This window comes from Calonectris borealis, chromosome 1, assembly GCF_964195595.1.
Source record: "Calonectris borealis chromosome 1, bCalBor7.hap1.2, whole genome shotgun sequence".
Classification (NCBI taxonomy): domain Eukaryota; kingdom Metazoa; phylum Chordata; class Aves; order Procellariiformes; family Procellariidae; genus Calonectris; species Calonectris borealis.
In genome coordinates this window covers 24,638,494-24,660,911 of record NC_134312.1, presented here as the reverse complement: position 1 = coordinate 24,660,911, position 22,418 = coordinate 24,638,494, and the positions used below count along the sequence as shown (strand labels likewise).

Sequence of the window (22,418 nt, the reverse complement as noted above, 5' to 3'; positions counted from 1 at the left end):
ATCTTAGTGGTGCCAAAGACATATTCTGTTCCAGAGTTTCTGTTTCTTACACACGTTTACAATTCTAAACTGTACAGTTGTTACATTAGTCTAGAGTTTTCCAGAATCATCTAGGAAAAAAACCCTACGTATAGAACTTACGCTTTTAGTTCCTTAACATCCGGGTTACTTTCTGGTAAGACTCCTATTCCTCGACCGTAACAGGTGCCACCATGAAGATGAAATTCTATATGTGAGACACCTTCATCGTCAGCACTTGCTTGTTTCGTATGAATACTGTAAATTCTCAGAAAACTTCCAATCTTAAACAAACAAACAAAAAATTGATAACACAAAGTTAGCTATTTACTTGGAAAATTCTAGGCCTTGTAAAGCTCCTTCCCTGTTTTCACTGAATCACCAAATAGCTGAACTTGTCAGGGACCTCTGGAGATTGCCTAGTCCAACCCCCGTGACCAAAGCAGAGTTAACTACAGCAGGTTTCTTAAGGCTGTCTCCAGCTGGGTTTTGAATATTTTCAAAGATGGAGACTCCAAAAGCTCTCTGGATGATCTGTTTGTTTTGCTTTATCAGACAACATTACTGGCAGCAAAGGCTGATTCAGAATCAGCATAAGCCTTCTTACTAAATCTAATTCTCAAGCAGACTTCAGAAGACAGATCAAATGAGCCAATATATTCCTTTGCTGAGGGCACAACACAGCCCTCCAGAGACTGACATGCTGTGATTTGTCCATGTATGATCGCACTCAGCAATTGACCTCACGTCCATCATCATGCATGGCATATTATCTGTTTATGTATACACACAAACACATCTGCTTACCCAGATTTCTTTATCATATCTTACTCTTAGATTACAGATAACATTTTTTCAGCACCAGGACAACAGGCAAACAGGTGTTAGAAATTCAAAGATTTTGGAACTGTTCCTAACTCTGTTAGATATTCTCCTCAGGTACATGGAAAATATGCTTCTTGTTTTGCTTAGAATTATTTTGTGTTCTCTGAAACAGTTTTGTCAAGTTACACAAATGGACTTAGGCTAACTTATACAAGTACTTATTAAGAAAGAAGTTTCGGAGTGCTGAACATCGAACACATCTTTATAACTTTGCTTTTATTTCAAAATACCACTACCATTATCCCTCCTCCCCACGCCCCAAAAAAACCCAAACCAAAACCAAGGTTCTAAAGGTAGATAATCTGGAGACTTAATTATATAGCTAATTTCCCTTTGGTGTGTTTTAACGGCCTTTGAATCAAATTAACTAGCACCCGCATATTTTTTTAAAGTATAACCTAAGATCCTGCTGATAGCTGGCAAGCTACACACATTCAATAACCTGGATTTATGTTCCCTCTAAGTATCTTTTAAATAGCCCCATATAAATGATAAATTATTTTAAATTTACTTCAATTAACATTAATATTAGAGCAGCCAGTCTGTTAAGTCTTATTTCAGCTTCAGCTCCCGCTTTAACCAGTAGAAACCTGGAAAATACTCCTATTAGACTGGATTGGCCAGGTCTTAGTACGACACTGATAAATGTATGTATACATGCACAAAAGCAGATAGAGCAGCATCTTCATTCTGGAATCCTCCTCTGTATCAAGGAACAGACGACGACTATATAATGCAGGTATCAAACTGCTCTTTTAAACAATAATCACCCATGAAAAAGGCAGCAATGTTTTCAAATTCAGGCACTAGGGACATAAAAAGTGCACTTCAGCCTGCACCTATTTTGCTTCTGGCATGGAGCTCTTACCAGAGTTTTAATTGATTTGCACCATTAGGGAGCTGCTCATTTTGTTCATTCAAAGCATATCAACAGGACAGCTTGTGCATTTAGATGGCAGTTAAGAGGCTTATCTGGAGGCTTTTTTTTTCTTTCCAGATGCTAAATTTCACTTAATTATGTTGAATATCCAAACATGCAAGGGATAGTCATATTATAAAACTAATCTAATGACTATGACAAATGCTTTTGGAGAAAGTATTTTTAAAAGTTCTTAGCTAAGTTCTGCTTATCAAATTACCTTATGTCAATATAACAGTGCCAAACTATTTTTCTTCAAGAGTAATTTGTATATAAGAAGGAAAAAGTCGATTATAATTGAAGAATTTCTTTATTTCAAAAACAGAGTATGAAAAAGCTAAGTATTTACTATATGTGCAAACATAAAACATTAAACATGGGAGAGGACAGCCCAGAAGCCAAGAATACAAAATGCTAGTTTTGCCTTCTAAACTTGTATGCTGAAATTGATGCAAAAGTCAACCGAATTACGTTTTAGTGTACCACCCAACTTCCCAAGATTTATGACCACTACAAAAATATATCTTCCTATATATGCATTTTATTAGATCCCTTTTCTGAAAATGTTATTATTTTATATATTTTAATATCAGTTAGAACTGTACTAAAGAGATGCATTATAATCAGCATTGGCAAATACTGAGAGAGTCTGGAAGGTTGTGAATGTCAGCACAGACCACCAGATCTGACTGTGCAAGATCGAGTGCAATTTCCCTAAATTCCTTTGGGAGGCAGCATTGCTTACTGTTAACAGCGGCGAGCAAATGTGGGTATTACAGCTAAAAATGTTACTGTATTTCTTTTGTTTACAGAATGCCAGCAGACAGAGCACACTTTATACTTGACTGAGAAGAAATTATAATCTACATTAAAGTAAACACCATGATATACAGAGCCATAACTAAAATCTAGTACAAAACCAACTCCTTACTTGACTTTACAGCAGTTCTGTTTATGAACTACCTACCTCATTTAGAGCAAGTTCATTTAAAATGAAATAAAAGCAATAAGAACACATTTCTTGCAGTAATATAAAATATACGAATACCCTATTTGCAGTCTAATTCAAATATGACTATTTTAAAAATACATATTAAGGCTAAAAAGAATTAAAATAAGTAAGTCTCATATGCAGTTCCCTGTAACTAGACAACTAAAACAACTTTTTAGTTAGCAAATTCTCGTAATTATTTCAAAACATATAGGGTTGTGTTCACATTTAAGACACTGATGAATTTGGAACGGTCATTTATCATGGCATTTAATGTTCATGTTTGGCCAGAAAGACACTCATGACAAGAGGCTGTCTTTATCTACAGGGATCACTTAACAAAATCATCTGTACTAATTTTTATGTCTATTTTATGGCTGATGATATTCAATGAGATTTCTTTGTCATCATTTTATCGTATCGACAGTCTAGTTTTACTGAGTAAATTGTGCACAACTTTTTGCAAATGAGAGGAAGCATATACACAGCATTTGGGTGTGGTCCTTTGCAATAAAAAATACCAACGTAAATCCATTAAAGGGTTTGGAGGACTTGGGGGTGGGATGGGGGGTGTTGTGGTTTGGGTTTTTTTCCCTTTTAATGAGTACAAAGAGAGAAGTGGGGAAAATACTACTGACAGATCACAGGAATGCTACCCAGGCCTGAAAAATATGAAGCTAGATATTACACCCACGTAACTCATTTAAGTTGCAGGTTGGAAATGTGATTCAGAGACTAGAAAAGCAAGCAAGACTTCTTAGTCCAAACTATTATTAAAAAAGACATGACATTGTATACAGCGGGAGGAACAGCTGAAAATATTCAAATTCTGCATCTGAAGATACAGAACATGAAGCAAATACTGTGAAACTATGGACTAGGACTTGTATGCATGCTCAAGGTTAATTGTTTTAATTGTACTATTCAGAAAATGCATGGCAACACAAAATCGATGGTATCAAGCCATAAGAGGAATGCACAGTACCACATATTCAATGAATGACAGTACATAAGGAAATCTCCAACCAGCTGTGGACAGCTGGACCCCTATTGTGCACTGACTCACCACTGATGCTCACTCACCTTGACGCTTACCATCTAGCAAAATGCCCCAGATGGAGAAACCCATGTCACAGACCTATTCCCGAGTTGTATGGCAAGGTCACTGAATCCTGAGAACCTCTGGAAAAGCTGGAATACGAAAGGCTGAAGAATAACAAACTACAACCTATGGGGAGCAACTGTACTCTGGAGAGTTGCAGGCTGCGGTTCCTAGAGTAACGCGAAAAAGCCTCATGCACCCCAGGTAGCCAGAGGAAGAGGGAAATTCGGGAAAAAGCAGCGAGCACCATTGTCTTTGCTTAGTTGTAGCTCTTGCTTGTGTCTTTATGCCCCAGGAAATAATCTACTTCAGAGATGAGATTTCTGAAAATTCTGTTTGTGTTCTGCTAAGGCAGCAAATGCTGAAAAGCCACAGTCTTACCCAGCAGGAAAGGGAGGCCAGTAAACATAGGGGACAAAAAGTCTACTTATGGTATCAACTGTAGTGTACCTTCAATATTACTAAAGCTCTCTCCATTGAAAATTGTAAATATTATTTGACTGTCTTGGAAAATGGGATAAAATGCTCATATCTTCAGTGTTCTCTGGACAGAGAATCCAAGCAAAGAGCTTTTAACAAACTCTTGCAGCAATATCCCTGACACTGTGCTCCAGGATTTGCTAAAAATTCACTGTAATACACTACCCACTTTCACTAGACTGTAGTGCTTACTCAGAGCTTCCTTGGCTGAACATGTCCCTACAGATACAATAAGAACAAATATTTCAGTTTTTTCTTCAATCTGCCCTTCTTGGTATCAAGGCTGCATGAAACAGATTGTTCCTACATCAAATATCATTTCAGAGCTGCAACTGTCATTGCAAATGGTACACGACAACATGGGAGACTGTAACCCAACAATTCCATAACAATTTACATTTAAAAAGGCAATTCTAAGCTACTGTCAAATGCAAAAGAGATGGCTGAAAAATAGTGCACTTTTATTGTTTCTGAAACCATAAACTGGCAAAACATCTAGTACAGTTTCTGTCCACATTGTTCTCGTGTTCACACTCGGGAAGATGCACATGCATACACTAAATGTTTTATACTTCTACATAAATGATTTTTTAAAAAAATCTTTGCATAACAAGACCCTGAACTAAATAAAATATTATACAGATCAATTTAGAGTATTTCAATTATACTTTTTTACGATATGACATGATTTCCACTGTAGTATTTAAAAACAAACCTTTTATTAAATTTTCCATTTTAGGAAGAGTCCCCCAAAACTTTATTATCGCTACATTATTCTGTGAAATAAAATTAACTGCACGTATTGCAGCCTAAACTTAATATCTTCCTGAAGTTTAATTGTTTGGATATCAGACATTTTTCTTCAAGAACACCGCTAAGACAATCCACTAAAAAGTTGTGTTAAAAAATGATCTTAAATGAACTTAAAACTTCTACAGCTTGCATTAGTGAAACTACAACACCTTTGGACATAGCCAGAAGAAGAAAGACAGCCCGTGTTGCTCAGTAGATCAAACCAGGTTTCTTAATGGTTTCCTTTGACATTAGAGCTTCTGCTACACAGTGCAGTATCCAGCAAAAGCAGACACTTTAGAGATAAGAAAGAAAGGGCTTATAGGAAGGAAAAAAATTGAGAACTGATGAAGACATCCCACTTACCAAATATTCAATAGGAATTCCTGAATATAAATGGGAGAGAGTAGTAAAGGGAGTATCATCAGCTACTCAAGAAAATAGATTTTATTAATACTAAAATATTTTTTCCCTTAATTTTCAAAACATATTGCTTTACTGGAATATCAGCAGTTATTTATATCAATAGATTACACCAGCTAGCAAGAGAAAAATTCTGGAAAAGAACCTATAAGTAAAGAAATACTTCTGTGAGTAAGTTTTGTTATGAATTCTTACACAAAGGCAAGTTATTTTGCTAGCTGTCATTTACTTATGAATGGGCATTAATATATCAAATTGATTTAATGTCTGCTGATAGCCCCAGCCTAACAAATGGCTATCACTTATCTTTATTTTCTGGTAAACACTTTCTTAAAAACGATGCTTGGGTATAGAGGGCAAGGCATAAAATGACAGATGTATTCTTTCTAATTTACTGTATTCAGAAGCAAGATGGCAGTATTGCTGAAGATCAAATGTTTAATTATGTTGTTGTTTTCTCTATCCGAGCATAATCAACATTACTGACCCACTAAATGAAGACTGCACTGCAAATTGCAGAAGTTTATAGAACAGAAAATCTTTTACTGTCTTTAGAATTATGGGCCTTTAATGGGACTACAAGTTTAACCCCACTTTATATCATTTAAAAAATAATTCTAAAGCATAGAATACATTTTCTGAGTGCATTATTTTCACAGGATTATATATGATATTACAGTGTCTGGAAAGAACTGCTTAATTGGAAGAATTTTTTTCATGGCAATTTTAGGGTAATGAGGCTGTTTTACACATGTTGAAGCAGTTTTGCATTCAAATAAAAGGTATAGGAACTACAGTGAAGGATAAAGAGGAACATCTGAAACTAATTAACAGCAGAACAGAATTGATACATTCTCTGAAGTGAGTTCTAAGCAGAAAATAGGCCACAAAATGAGAGGTAGAAATACCAAACCGTGCATTACCTTAAGTGATTTTGCCAGTTGTACATGGTTATCATAGACTAGAATGTCCACCGTTAGATTTCGCAGCTGATGGAGAAGAACTTTTTCTCCTTCCAGGTCTTTTGCTTCCACAGGCACCTTCCATGTTGGATAGGGACATTTTGTGCCATCCCATACCTGCAATGCAAATGAACTATTTCAATATGCTCAGAATACTTTAGATTGAGATTTTAAATAACTTTTTTTTTTTTAACAAATTTGTTGTTTGATTAAAAATCAATAACAATAAGAAATCTTAATTGGAGTCTTAGTCTTAAAGTCCTTAAATTACTTAAATCAGATTTTATGGGATTTTTTTTATTATTATTATTATTCCTTACAGAGTATAAAACAACCTCTACAGAGAATATGATCAAGTGTTAAGACCTAGGATTTGATAATATTTAAAAAAAAAAAAAAAAACAGCGCTAGCAAAACCTCAACTGTTTATCCAGCAGTTACAACTATTAGAATTCACCAAATGCAGAATTGTCTATATTTAATATTTTAATCCTGCTATAGGTCTTTTTTAACCACTCCAGCTACAGTATGTGAAGACTGAGTACACAGCATGTACTCCGTTAATTACCGATGATCTCCTCCATCAGTATACACTGCTAGTTATCCAGAACATATTAGAAAAACATCAGTATTTAACATATATTTAATAACGAGGATTCTAAAAATTGTTTGCCTAAACCTAATGTGCTGGTTTTGGCTGGGATAGAGTTAATTTTGTTTGTAGCAGCTAGTGTGGGGCTATGTTTTGGATTTGTGCTGAAAACAGTGTTGATAATACAGGGATGTCTTTGTTATTGCTGAGCAGTGCTTACACAGAGTCAAGCCTTTCTCAGCTTCTCATGCTCTACCGACTGAGAAGGCTGGAGATGCACAAAAAGCTGGGAGGCGACACAGCCAGCACAGCTGACCCAAACTGGCCAACGGGATATTCCATACCATACGACGTCATGCTCGGTATATAAACTAGGGGAAAGCTGGCCGGGGGGCCACTGCTCAGGGACTGGCTGGGCATCGGTGAGTTGATGGTGAGCAATTGTTTTTCATTTGCATCACTTGTCTTTCTTGGGTTTTATTTCTCTCTCTTTTTGTTATCTTCCTTTTCATTACTTCTTCTTATTATTATTTTATTTTATTTCAATTATTAAACTGTTTTTATCTCAACCCATAAGTGTTCTCATTTTTACTCTTCTGATTCTCTCCCCCATCCCACTGGGGGGCAATGAGCGAGCGGCTGTGTGGTGTTTAGCTGCCTGCTGGGTTAAACCACAACAGCTAAGTTTTTGATACACTTAAGTATTGAAAAATCAATAGAGTTATTTTTGAGCTATCAAAGTTATTGTGAAAAAGTAAGATTACCCACAGACTTATCACTTTGGATCCAAAATCTTACTGCTTAAATCAAACACGAAAATCTCAGTGACAGCTGCTTACAATACATTCTGTAAACTATGGTTTCCTGAGTTCCTGAAGAGATACTCTTCTGAACGACAACAGAAATAATGGTCTGAAATACAGGCATAGAAAAAGAAAAATCTAGAGGCTTTTGGACTATAAGCCTGAAATGCTGCGTTTTATAGGATTTCATGGATATAGGTTCAACAGAAGCTAATTTTCAGACAGCTTGTGATACCAAGGCATTTTGTCCCCTGAGTTAGGCACTGCCAAGAGGAAGAAAAAAAGATACAAAAGCTTAAATTTAAAGGGTTCTACCCCTTATGCTTAACTGCTGTGGATCAAAGGACCCACAGGAAAAGGTCTAAGAATCAGCAAAGCCATGTGTAAATACACTGAGAATAACTCATGGTTGAAATACTCATCACAAATCAAGAGATAAAAGGGAAAACCATTCAGAGTGAAAATGACCCATAACATTAATGTTCCCAAATAAGAGTGTATTCTGAAGGACTCAGATAATGAGGTGGTATATGCTGCTACAGATTAAAAATAAAGCCTATTATCTTCTGATCCTGTACCATGAAATACTTAAAACCACCTCTGAAAGAGAGGTTGCCCATTGTTTGCATTATCAAACCTGTTCCAGAACTGAGCTTGAGAAACATAGATTTAGTGCATATATATTATGAATTTAGTCACTTTGACAAAATAAAGAACCTTAAATTCATCAAGTTTCCCATTATTTTTCAACTGGCTCTATTTGGGACACTTTGGTAGTTCTACACTTAAGAGATGGATCTGACAAATGGATTGAAATAAACTGAATGCTCCCTGTCAGATACAAGGATGACTACTTAGCTTTAAAATGTCTTTTGCCAGAGGAACTAATGGGGCTAGCATCAGGGCACCTTTTGGAGGAATTTGTAAGTCAGTAAGCTTTCTTTACAAGAAAAAAAAAATCCTTAGCAAAGTAGTTGGTTTTCTTTATTACTTGCACAAATATGAAAACAGATCAAAGTCTCCACCTCAGGAGCTTGCCAGCTTCACTTTACTCAAATGATGAATGAAAACACAGAAGCCCTGGTTTCAAAACCCAACATTGGTCTAAAAACCAATACTGATTAAATTAATTCTGGATAAGAAACAGCAAATGGTTCCATTACTAGCCATGAACTGGAGCTAAGGAATAGTTAGCGATGACCTTTGATCACCATGGTCAGCAAAACACTGAAATGGGAGAGACACAATGAAACCTGTTTCTCTCTTCAGCAGAGTATGTTAATTGTATGACATAGCTTAATGTAGACAATTTAACTGACAGACAGAAGGAAAGAAAAGAATATTAGTAAAACTTTTATGAAAGGCATAAATGACAGAATAATTTCTAGCGTGAGTTTTTTAGTCTCCATCAGTTTGAATAACAGAATTATCAGAAAAAACGTAAGCACTAACAAGTTAGCGATACTGTCTCTAAGCCATGTCAGCCTCAGGTGCTGTGCATATCCCAATTAATATATCAAGTCTAATATTAAAAGTTATGCTATGGATGATGCATAAAATCACTGAAATTCATTTTAGTTTTCTTTGAAGCAATCCCCACTAGTTACATGAACTCAACGCTTAAAATAATCATTATATTTTATAGTATAATCAACCATTAATATAACTGATATACTCAGAATGACATGATAAATTTAAAGCATTATTATAAAATGTATAACCAAAATAATATAATAATAATATTTAATGATCACTCCATTTGAGCTGGTATTGAATTTGTGGGGTTTTTTTGTTTAGTGAATCAACAAAATAATTAGAGATCTGTCTACAATTTTTTAAAAAGGCTTCTCTTCTATCACAACCAACATTTGATATGAGAAAGGGATTTTGCCATGCTTGAAAAATGGAGAAAATTAGCAACAGCATATCAATGGTTCATCTACCATTTTTAAGCTTGTCTTATGTATTTTAATACAGATTTAAGTATTTAATATTTTATACTAGTGAAAAAAATGTCAAGGGAATTACGTATCAGAAAAATTGATCTACCGTTATCTGATTTCAAACTTTTACCTTCCTAAGTCTATCCTAAGTTTTCCCCCCAAGTCATTATCTTTGCTATACAAAACTCACAAAATCGACTTCAGATCTTACAACACAGAAAAGAGTGTAAAGAAATATTAATAATTTAAAAAAGCACTTGTCTCTGTCCTTGCAAAGGGTCCTTCAATGCTGAACATATACTTATTAATGAACAACTTAATTACAGTCCACAAAGTTCTGAAATTTTAATGGGTCTCATTTGACATCTATTTCACAAGGGATAATTAAATGGAAATATTTGTAACAGCTGCAAAGCATATTATGGGATGACACTAAAGGTTTGTTTCTGTGTAGTGCATACATTGTTCTGCACAAGAAAAATCTTTCCTGCTTTAATGAAGGAATAATGCAGTATGCTGTTTCTAAAAATGTTGTAACAATACAGCGTAATACAGTAGAACCAATAAATATTTTTATGAAGTCATAAAATGGAAAATAACAGGCTGTTCATTACTCACATTTTAACAATCAACTTATGAAAGAAAGAAAAAGAAATACAGAGGAGTTTCAGAATAACACCAGACGGATACATCTGAAGCTAAACCCAGGCAAATTACGCAGAACTCCTTTTTGTTTAGCTGATGTTAAGGATCACCCTTGGAAAGTACCCTCCTGTTCTGTGGTACTTTGCATTTTGTACTTTCAGTGAGCACTGATCCCCAAAACGCTTATGTATAAATAAAAGAAGCTACCTAAAGTCCATCAAGATAGATAACATAATCCATTCATTCATTTTCTAGATAGTGCTACTTACTGTATTAATTATATCCAGCAGATCTAGGAAAATGAGCAATAATTGCTGCTAACTAAAAAACAAGGTTAAAATTTAAAATGAACAATATTTTTCAATTTTAAGAAATCTTGCGATACTTATCTACAAATGTTTGTGAAACGATGATTCATACCAATGCCATCTTACAAAATCCCTCTAAAGAAATAAATCAGATGAACAACTTTAAAGAGAACTGGGATTTCCATTTTGTTTTCATAGAAATAAAATGGTCAAGGATCATAAATTTGCTTAACCTCGAAATATTTATCTACACAACATTATTTAAATCAATAAATATGTCTGTTTTATCGAAAACTGCATCACAATATCTTAATAAATAAATCTAAGAAAGTATTTAAAAAAAAAAATCCACCTTTAGAAGAAAAGAAGATCCATCCACTTTTGCTTTTCCTACCAGCTGGCAAGTGAGATCAAAGAACAGCATTGGCTGAACACCAGACAATTTTGCTGCTGGTCCAGAGATGGAAAGATTACTGGCTGCCCAAACACGTAATTCTTCTATTGTTTTCTGTTCTTCATCCATGAAAGTGTACACTTTGCTAGAGGTTCGAGGAACTACTGGTGCTCCTACAGTTCCATCAAATGTTAAGGATGCAAATCCCGCACTAGTAATTCCCTGCATCTGTCCATTGTATTCCCTGATCTGTAACAAAATGTGAAGAAAAAAAAATAACGGTTGCACTGCATCGAAATACACATAGGTTTCTGTTTTATCATGTGCATGAAGAATGGACCATTGATCATTTTTGTTCCTGGTGCTATTAGGAGAAAGGAGTCAAAATAAAAACAAAACCAAAAAAGGAAATTAACATTAACAAGAAAACAAAGTGAGTAAGCAGAAATTATAATCTAACACAAAGATTTTTTTAAAGAGACAAACTAATACCCACCTGTAAATATACAGCATCAGTGCAGAGTACTTTATTCACACATCTCAAAATGTTTGTGTGAGGAACACATCAGGATTGCTTTTACAGATGGGGAAACTGAGGCATGAGAGAAATTAATTTTTAGCGGTCACACAGCAGAGCGATGGTGGAGCAAAGTTATTATGGATTTCTGACCATCTTTCATCCCTTGAATTATGAATACAGCTTTCACAATTACTCTTATGTCTACTGCCCTGCACATGGCAGGTCTCCTGTATCCCGCTGATTTAGCTGTGTATCTGCTACCATATAACAGTGCTCAAAGTCTGAAGCATTCCTTTCAAGGATCTAGTCTAGTCTAGTCTTATTGTTCCCTGCACTTTATATATATATCTAAGCACTGCATGACTCATTATCCAGAAATCTCAAATCGACTGTTTTGATCTATCCCTTTTTAATTAAAAACTGCTTACCAAAAAAGCAACAAGACTTCTGAATATAGCATTTGTGAGACAATCTAGTTTAGGATTCCAAGTGCTCAATTTTCAAATGGCTGAAAAATCCTACTCATTTAAAGGTGCAGAATCTGAAAGATGTAACAGAAGTTCTAAACAGCAACATTTTTTACCAAAGCATTGCCAACGATTTAGGCCTATATTTTATAAACACACTGAAATTTAAAAAGCACACAAATCAAGTATTCCTTGAAATAAAGGAAATTCATAAATAAAGCAGTTCAACCTTGGTGACAGGAACTCCTTTAATCCCTGCTACTTTGACATAATGCGTAAATGCATTAAGGATCATCTCATCATTTCATTTATTTAAGCATTCTCCAGACCTCACCAATGGAGCACATCAATTCACGATGTAGTTTTTCTTCATTGTAACACTGAAAAGCTTTAGTCTTTTAACCTTTAGATTTAAATATTGAAAATACAAGAAAAGCCAATGGACAAATCAGGAAAATACATAGTTTCATAATCAATTCGTGCCCATTACCCATAATCTGGAAAAAAAAAATCCACTTTAACACTAAGACGTTATCTAATATAAATACACAGATTTACTTTAGTTGCTGCATTATATTCCATAGCTTCTCAAAATAGGTAACATCCAGAGGGGAGGAAAACTCTCTTTCATCACTTTTACTCATTCTATGAAAAGATACCTCAAGCATATTTTTAAGTATATTGTCTAACATGTCAAATGTTTCTCAAAGTGTTTTAATATCCAATTTACCTACTTACTTATTTATTCACAAATTCTTTTAAATCATCATCAAAATATCGTGACTTCTTTCTTACTAAAAAGTCTGTCTTAGACTTTTTATGAGGGCTCTAAACCTTTCAGGAAACTAGTTCAAGAAACTACTTTGTCTCCCTGGGCTTCCACTAATATTTCATCATAGACTATTTTTTCCATTTCCCAAATCCTTTATGTTATGTTTTGAGCATTCATGAGGCTGCACTTGAATATACTGTACTTCTGACATCTCCTAGTACCCTCATTTAGTGGATTTGAAATCAGCCTTAATGTAGGGAAAGGCAGTTATAAAATAACAAAGGAAATAAAATATATAAGAAATTAAACCTGAAGTGTCATGATGAGAAAATTACCAATGATCTTGAAGCAAAAGCAAATGTCCTTAGGCATAGGTATGTGGAGAAGCCCCTGAGTGGTCTCAAAGGTAAACAGCATTCAACAATATTATTTAATGAACAACAGAACAAACAGGAAAAGTAAATGTAGAATGGGTTACAGACCAAAATATTTCATAGCTGGAAAATCACTTATGTCAGACCCACAGAACAGATGATGGTCAACAGGCTTGTCCTTTAAAAACAAATCATTGCTAAAGTGATGAGGAATCACTGGAGTGTAAAATGAACAAAATCCATGGCTAAATGTTGTTTCATTATGGCACTCTAAGTAGATCTCAAGTCAAGCAGTGATACTGTAAACTAGTTCTATTTTCCACACACAAACGATTTTGAAATTGAATTAAACTTAGGGAAAAGAGCTAATCTGAGACTTTTGTATATGATGACAATTACCCCTCAGTAGATTTTGTGTCATTTCTAGAGGCCTTGGCGATTTTTAAAAAAATCGGGGGGGCGGGAGGCACGAGAACAGGGAAGGCGGGCAGAAGGCTATCACTTTAAAAATTCCCTGAGAATTTTAAATACATTCAACAAATAATGGTTGCTAAACAAAAATATCTTCTGGGACAAAACCAGAGCTTGTTCTAAGCAGGCAAGTAAATTCCAATATATATTGCGGGAGTCTTTGGCATAGTTTTTATAAACTAAACAACAAAAGGTGAAATGTCACCTCAACAAACTGCGTGGACAATAAACCCTAATGATTTCTATGGGGTACAACTCTATCCTGAATATGCTCATTCAAAAGAAGCTAATCTTGAAATATTTATAAATAGATTTACAGCAACCTAAACCACCTGAATTTTTTTTTTTTTGTTTTACTGAAGCTGGTGTTATTCACCTCACACAATGGAAGAGAAAAGTGCGATAGTAACTACTGTATAAGGCTGGAATAATAGCATCTCCAAGGTAGTTTTTCATCAAAACTGGTCGTTAAATTGCAGAAGCAAAGGACTATTACAAAACCACCGTAGTCACAGATTATCTTAGAATATAAAAAAAATGCCTTGTAAAACAACATATACTAAGCTAATGTACACATTCCTATACTAAGAAGGAAGATTTCCTAAAATAAATTTAACTATTGATTTGTGGAAGGATCAGGAATTCAAGATAATATTTTGAAACATGAGTACATTAAGCTTAAAACTTTATTATTATTTATACATATAAAATTATTTCAAACATCAGGTTGTGTTGTTGTTTGTTTTTTTTTTTAACTTGAATTATTGCATCATCTGAAATGCACTGTCCAAACTTCTATTCCAATTTGAGTGTACATTCAGCTGAAGATCTCATTGTAAGGCATCTTTCACCTAAGCAGAAGTCAAAAACTTATGATCCCTGTGATTCATGGTTGACAACAAAATAATAAAAGATCAATGTTCACATGCTGCTACTCAGTCTTCGCTTAACTGCAGAAATGTCATATATGTGAGATGCTAGTGAAAAGGAAAGAAAGAGTGCAAATTTGTCTACAGGCAATGTATCTGCAAGAATTATAGTTACTGTGGTGAGCAATGTATTCCTCTCAGTTAAACACATGTATACAAGCACATGCCACTCTGTGTGACACAAACAGTGTTCAGTTCACGCTGAAGCAAGATACCTTATGCAAATAAGCAGGAATTGCACAGGGCTAAGAAAAGGCTAAAAGTTAGAGTAAGACCTTTGGAGATGTTTCTCAGTAGCCCTCTCCAGACTTGGCAACATGAGAACGACTTCAGTCCTACAATCTGGAAACCTACATTTTTAAAACTAATCTGGAAACAGGAATGCTTGCTTTCCATTCAGAGCATCATGCAGTGCACAAGGGTGGGATGGGATGGAAGGCTAAAAAAAAACCATCACAAACACTGAAGACATACTGCCAAGCTAAAACGAAGTTGCAGATCAAGTATTTGAATGGTATACACATCCCATAACAGAACATGCAAAGAGACAATACTCCGATACAAAAAAAAAATGGTTTATTAAAATTGTTACTAATTTAATAACTTATTGCTCAAAAATAGACAACTGAACCCGAGCCTTAACATCATATCAGATCCAGAGATTAATTTCTTTGTAAAAGTTTGATGATTGTCACTGATGCTGTTTATACGAAAAAAGGTTTCCTGTCAAAAAAACCACCCAAATGCATTTGGTATATTTCCTTATATTTTGTAAATGTTTTCTCACACTAAGTAGAGTAAATCACAGTCTAAACAAGTTTGGATAATATGGTATGCTGATTATATTTTCTTGTATTTTAATAATGCAATCCTATGTAAATCCGTGTACCTCCAGCTGTATGAACAGAGAGGTAATAATGAAATAGAGAAGCAATTTGAAGTAACTTAGTAAATAATCTCTGTCCTTATATAAATTAAACCATTTTGAACATGTTTAAATACAACAACAAGAAAACTGAACTACAAAAACTATCTGCAGGCACCTTGCAAAAGAAAGTTAACAAGGCTAGTCATATGGAAGTAAAATTACTTTTTATGAAGACATAAAAAATACACATAGATATTAGGACCACAAATTATAGCTTATCCCCTACTATTCCTGAGAATTGCTGTCTGCAAAATGAGATTATCAGAAACGTCTGCAGCAATGGTAATACAAATTAAAGAAGAAAATGAACAATACATTGTACATTTCATTTACCAGTTCAACTGAACATATTATAACTATTTTGTGGAAAAAAAAATTGTATGCAAAAAGTATATATACTTAAACCAGCTGAAATAATTTCTGTTTTGATAATAAATTAAAAAAACAACAGGCATCACGATACTGCTTTAGAAATAATTCCTCAGAGAAAGTGGCATCGTATATTTGAGAAAATTCTAGTAAAGTAAAAAATGTCTATTTTGGAATATTTCCTACATATTTAAGACACGATCAGGTAACTTGACCAAAAGTACTTAGATGAAAATTTCCGAAAACATATGTGCAAAATTCTAAGACTTCGAATTATGGAGGAACTCTATCACTGCCTACAGTCAATATTTCTGACGTTATTTACTATAGAGCAAATACTTGTTTTTAATTTAAATTCCATAAAAACTTCAAAGTGAGTTGTATGACTTACATAATTTTTGAAGGGAAGCCAAAAGCAATAGTAATACTGATATTTCTGAGAAAAAATGCTGGTTTCTTTGTGTTAAAAAGAATCTTATAATTGTTTACTGTCCTGGTTTCAGCTGGGATAGAGTTAATTTTCTTCCTAGTAGCTGGTATAGTGCTGTGTTTTGGATTTAGTATGAGAATAACGTTGATAACACACCTGATGTTTTAGTTGTTGCTGAGCAGTGCTTACACAGAGTCAAGCCTTTCTCAGCTTCTCATGCTCTACCGACTGAGAAGGCTGGAGATGTGCAAGAAGCTGGGAGGGGGCACAGCCAGCACAGCTGACCCAAACTGGCCAAAGGGATATTCCATACCATATGACGTCATGCTCAGTATATAAACTAGGGGAAAGCTGGCTGGGGGGCCTCTGCTCGGGGACTGGCTGGGCATCGGTTGGTGGGTGGTGAGCAATTGTATCGTGCATCACTTATTTTGTATATTCTTTTATCATTATGATTATTATTATTATTATTATTTTCCCTTCCTTTTCTGTCCTATTAAACTGTCTTTATCTCAACCCACGAATCCTACTGTCCCCCACCACCATCCCCACTGATTCTCTCCCCCATCCCACTGGGGGCAGGGATTGAGCGAACGGCTGTGTGGTGTTTAGCTGCCTGCTGGGTTACACCATGACATTTACTAAAAAAATTTTAATTGCTTCCACCCTTCAAAGCAAGAATTTGAAAACAGGGTTGCAGTGTCGCAACAGATCCCCCCCACTGTCATCTCTGCAGAGCACTGACTGTGGTTGAAGGCCCAAAAACAGTACTGCAAATCAGGAAGTACTATAATTCATGAGAAGTCATCATAAGAAGTCATAAAAATGCACTTCAAGAAATATTAACAGAAATGTAATTAAAACTGGATAATCTTTCAATTTCTGTTACTAAGACACTTAAAATTTTCATTCTCTGCAACAAATACTGAGCAAAGAAAATTATTCTCTACCCAGAGTAATCCCAACGGAATCCTCTCCATTAAGTTCTTATTAGCTCTGAACCATCAGACCTTGCCAACACCTGTGTTACTATGAAGAGAAGTTATTCATTTGCAGCTGAGAGTGTAGGATTTTTAAAACGTGTTTGCTATCAATGTCAACTTCTTGGAAGTCTCTCAAAAGCATATCTGGGACAGGGAAATGTGAATACACGCTATAAGGACTAGGTATATCTGTCCTGATTGGTAAGCACAGCTCTGACAGACTATGGCCTTTGCTACTCTCGATTGCTTTCCATTCAACAAGCTAAGAGAAGGTGGTAAGGCCTGAAGACAAAAGGAGAAGAGAGTGAAAGAGGAAATGCAGACAGTGTAATTAGAACTCTAATTAGAGTTGATTTCTTTTTTTAATTGAAAACTGTATAGCACAGCAATCACACGTACTATGCTGGTTGTAGGTGAAAGAGAGGAAGACGTCACCACTCTCCCAGTTCACTCCCAGCAGCTGGCACCAGGCTTCTATGTCAGATTTTTACCTGCTCAGATCAGATATGAAAACTTCCCAAGTAACTGACGGTTAGCCTGGGATAGTCAAAACATTCCCATCCAGAAAAATACAACTTAGTGACTCTATATCATTCCAACTTAGAAAGTAATTAAACAAGCTGTCAGCTTATGCATCTGAGGAGATATGGATTGTGAGCAGCTGGAGGTCAATTAGGGCTGGAAACCACTGAAAACAGCTCCGCTGTGATGAGAAAAAAAAAAGTGTATGTGGGGAAGGAATTAACAGACCCTATCTTTAAATACTGAAACATGATCTTGCAGAATGATGAAGTGACAATTGATAAGGATTTTAGAATGATGTCCTCAAAAATTTGATGCCAAATCAGGAGAATGGTGAGGTTCCTTATGTGGAAAGAACTATGTGCTATATCAACAGGTTTCCTTAATAAGTTTATATTAAAGATAAATAGTGAAGCTGAGACACTATTATGTTTGCAGAAAAGAGGGTGTGTACATAACTTCCCCGACAGTTATCTTGTTTGGTTTTTTAACCTGTACTTCCCACATCTCAAAAAAATCCAATATTAACCTACCACACACATGCAACTTTTTGATTCTTTTATTTTAATCAGGCTCCTTTCTACTTTCTCCTTTTTTACACATATATTATAAAATAGGTATTTTGATTTCAGAAGCAATAAACACGTTTCTGCCTCCACTGAATTTCAGTAACATTCACCCTGCTGGATTCAGAGAGAATGTAAAATTTAGCATAAGACTTTCCCATCTGAAATCAAATCAATGAACTTCCAAGACTAACAACACATCTCAGGTACTAATTAGCAACACAAGCTTCAAAATCTAAATATAGTTTCATTCCACTCTAATTATACATAAAGATGACCTTAAGGAAGCTTTATACTAACCCAGAATAGGTTACCTAATTTCTCTCTCAATCGTAAATATTTATAATATACATGAATAACTGAAGACTCTTTCTGAATCTTAACAAATTCTTTCTTAATAATCTCAGTGGTACAAATCTCAATTACTGGATAAGTCTTACCACTTTTTACATTTATTGTCATGGGTTTTTTTCTTTGTTCTCCTGCTACAGCATATCAAAACGTACATGCTTAGTACTACTGATCTTTATCCCTTTCATCATCCTTTTGTACAATCCTAAATTTCCTAGATCTCTCAAGAGTGTTCAAATATGCAAATTTTTTTTTTAACTGGCCTCTTTCAGGACATTTACTCATTTCTGCTATAATGATTTTAAGCAAAAATAAAATATATAATTATATATGGTTATCTTGCAAATGAATATGCAACATGGTAAAATCATGTCTTTGGTACTATTCTGCTCCTCTTTAAGTATGATCCAGCATTACAAGACTTCCATTCAGTCTCCGTGTGTGGTTCCTCTTCCCTATACAGTTGCAGCAGGCATAAGAGAAACATCCAGCAGAAGCAGTACCAAAGCTATAAACACTGTTTCCTTCATGGCCTTTGATACAGGTAAATATGGGATAAGGCAGGAAAACATCAAAGCAGCAGCTAGAGCATATTGCACTCTAACAACCCCAGACAGATTGCATTTACTTGAGTGACTGTCCAGCTGATCTAAACTGCTCCACACAGAAGCTCTAAAGTAATCGCTCAATTCTATTAGTTTGAAGAGGAATAAATTGTGCACGTTTATGTCAGTTAAATTCTGTTCATCTAGAAGTATTACCACATGATTTTTGTCAACTAGTTTAACAAATGTTCAAAAAAAAAATGCTGTTCTGGAGCTGTCGTAACCCCATCTAACGCTTTTTAAAAGAGAGCTATCAGCTTAGTGCTCTGTTGTTGTTTAAAAAATTTGATAGTTTATTTCCAGTTTTGGTCCATACCATAACCATTGCTGTTTTATCAACCGATTAGTTTATCCAATGTCTCCATGTGTTAATTTCAGTACATGAAGAATTAAATTATTCCTACAGTCCTCTCACTGCAAAAAAGCAAGCACATAAACCCCACACATCCTAGTACATACCTTTATTCTATGAAATCGAACAATATCTCCAACTTTGTAAATTTTTGGTAGGGAATCTAGATTTCCATTAAAAAGAGTGCATGTTAACTTCACATTTGTTGGGTCCACAAGAGTTACAACCGAGCAATAATCTGTAAAATACAAAAGTGTTTGAATGAACAATAGGGATTATGGAGTTATTAATACACAGATATTCAACTTGGGATGAACAACCATATGGCCAATTTTTTTCTGCTATGATCCAAAGTCAATTTAGGTACAGTAAGATAACAACTGAAGTGTGGCCCATCTTGCCGATAATTAGCCCAAATAACTGAAAATGAAATGGGTGAGTAAGCACAGGTCTGCGAGCCAGGAACCCACAAAACTTTTTCTTCTGTCTGCAACAGGCATGCTATTTTTTCAGGTTTCAATTACTTCCTCTAAAAAATGAGGAGCATATGTACGATCTTGTACAATCCTTTTCTAAGATTTATTTTTGCTCTGTCTTCTGAAGAGGTGATGAGTTTTACAAGTTCTAAAAGCAAATCAAAGCATAAACTACTTATCTTTCACTTCAACAAATTATGCAAGATATATACTGAAGGATACAGTCACACAGTGGTTAGTTAGAAAGTATAGTAAGAATCTGAAATGTGCCCTTTTGAAGTTAAACTTCATTAATAGAATTTCACTTCTATTAATGACCTAAAAACTAAACTCAAAACAAGAATCAAATATGACAAGGCAAAACAGCCCAGAATTGAGCAGCATTTGCAGATCACATAAATGAAACCTGTATTTTCCATTTCAGTTTACACAAGCATGTGTGCTCAGATACCTCACAAACGTAAAATGGAGTGAGAGTACACTTGCTCTTTCACAGCATGGTAGCTCGTTAACCTGCCTGAGAACTTTTGAAATACCCAATATCAACTTGGCTGTATGTTTAGAACCTCAAACATCCACATATCTTGTCCTAGTTGCTTTTAATCAAGAAGACTTTTTGTTTTGTTTTGTTTTTTGCTTTTTTTTGGATACTTATTATGCTAGCATTTACTGAAACTTACAGTTCAGGTCTGAATTACAACTTTTTCAGCAGATCAGTAGAGCAATGACATCATTGCACATTAAAATTGTGGTTGCTCTTTGACGCTGTGATTATATAACCTAGTCAGCTTCATACATGTGCAGCTGCCTATTTAAGGGGGAAAAAGTTAACACACTCCCTCCATTTTCTGTGCAATTAGCATACTCAAAAGACTAATAGTCATCCTATTCAAAGTAGTATAAAATATTATACTTGCTTTATATAGTCAGGGAACACCTTCTACATAGTACAGGTTCTCTGTCTCTGTGATTTTAGACTTCCATTCTTAACTATCACCTCAAAACATCACTTCTACAATAAACAAATGGAAGTAGAGTGATGCATCTGTCTTACATGCTTCTTATATCCTTTCAGACTAGTCCTTTCTGTTCTTTAGAAATACAATTAGTTTAACTTGTTGCTTAGTTTTTTATTTAATCTCATAAAACCCCCACAACTAGTTAGTGAAGCAGCTTTTTAGAAAAGAAATTTATGCAACAAAAGGAATTCATTATTATTGCATGGACTATTTTAAAATCAATGCAATTCCAAGTCAAGATCAGTAGGAGGTTACATTAACTACATGGAGAATGCTGATCTCCAAGCTTCTAGGTCCCAACTTTAAATAATTTGAAATACAAATGTTTTGTAGCCCTGCAACAGTCATTGAAAAGCTAAAGTTTCCTCCACTGTGATGACGGTTTAGGTTCATTCTTCAAGTTACAGCTTTCTTTTTATAAATACCATAGCATTTCCATTCTTTTATGGACTTACATCAGTCATTAGCATGCTCAGAAAGTCTCTCCACAGTGTACAGACCAGAAAGCTTCACTTACAAATTTATTTTCCAGTCATAAGAAAACCAGAATTGCTACAAAAGCTTTCCAGATTAGTAGTGAGTGATGTTGTAGGAAGGCATTTAGTACTTACTGATTAAACATTTATTTTAGTTTTACTGAGGACTTCAGCAGCTCCTAACAAATATGCTTGTATAAATTTTTAAGGTAGAAAGCATCGGTCTAATTACAAATCCCCTTTTGGGCAACCACATATGTATTCCTAACAAACATTTAGATGGGAAAACCCACTATCCTGAATCAGTAACTTCCCCCTGCAAAGAGATAAAAAGGTTTTTGGCAATGTTGTCGGCAATGAGGGACTCTAATTAGACATTGCCTTCTGTTTCTCGTATTTCAATACACATAAAAAAAGAGAGATTATTGTAGCAAATTATTCTCTCTTCAAAACTCCACCAAACATTAATACTGTTTTCAAGAATTATTGAGGCCATTCAATACACAAGTGCCTTTGTACTAAAACCAAGCAGTTGAAGCGGCTAACTTACC

The 22,418-nt window shown here is 35.0% G+C and overlaps 1 protein-coding gene across 6 annotated transcripts in view; it reads right to left on the bottom strand.

Moving 5' to 3' along the window:
• Positions 1–22,418, bottom strand: part of POT1 (protection of telomeres 1) — a 70,884-nt gene that overhangs the window by 21,234 nt on the left and 27,232 nt on the right. For all 6 annotated transcript variants that reach the window (XM_075146692.1, XM_075146699.1, XM_075146671.1 and 3 more), the window contains 4 exons: positions 20,004–20,134; positions 11,216–11,506; positions 6,534–6,689; positions 142–302 (listed from right to left, as the gene is read on the bottom strand). In XM_075146692.1, the coding sequence (XP_075002793.1) occupies positions 142–302; positions 6,534–6,689; positions 11,216–11,506; positions 20,004–20,134 (739 nt within the window). The remainder of the gene's footprint in view (positions 1–141; positions 303–6,533; positions 6,690–11,215; positions 11,507–20,003; positions 20,135–22,418) is intronic.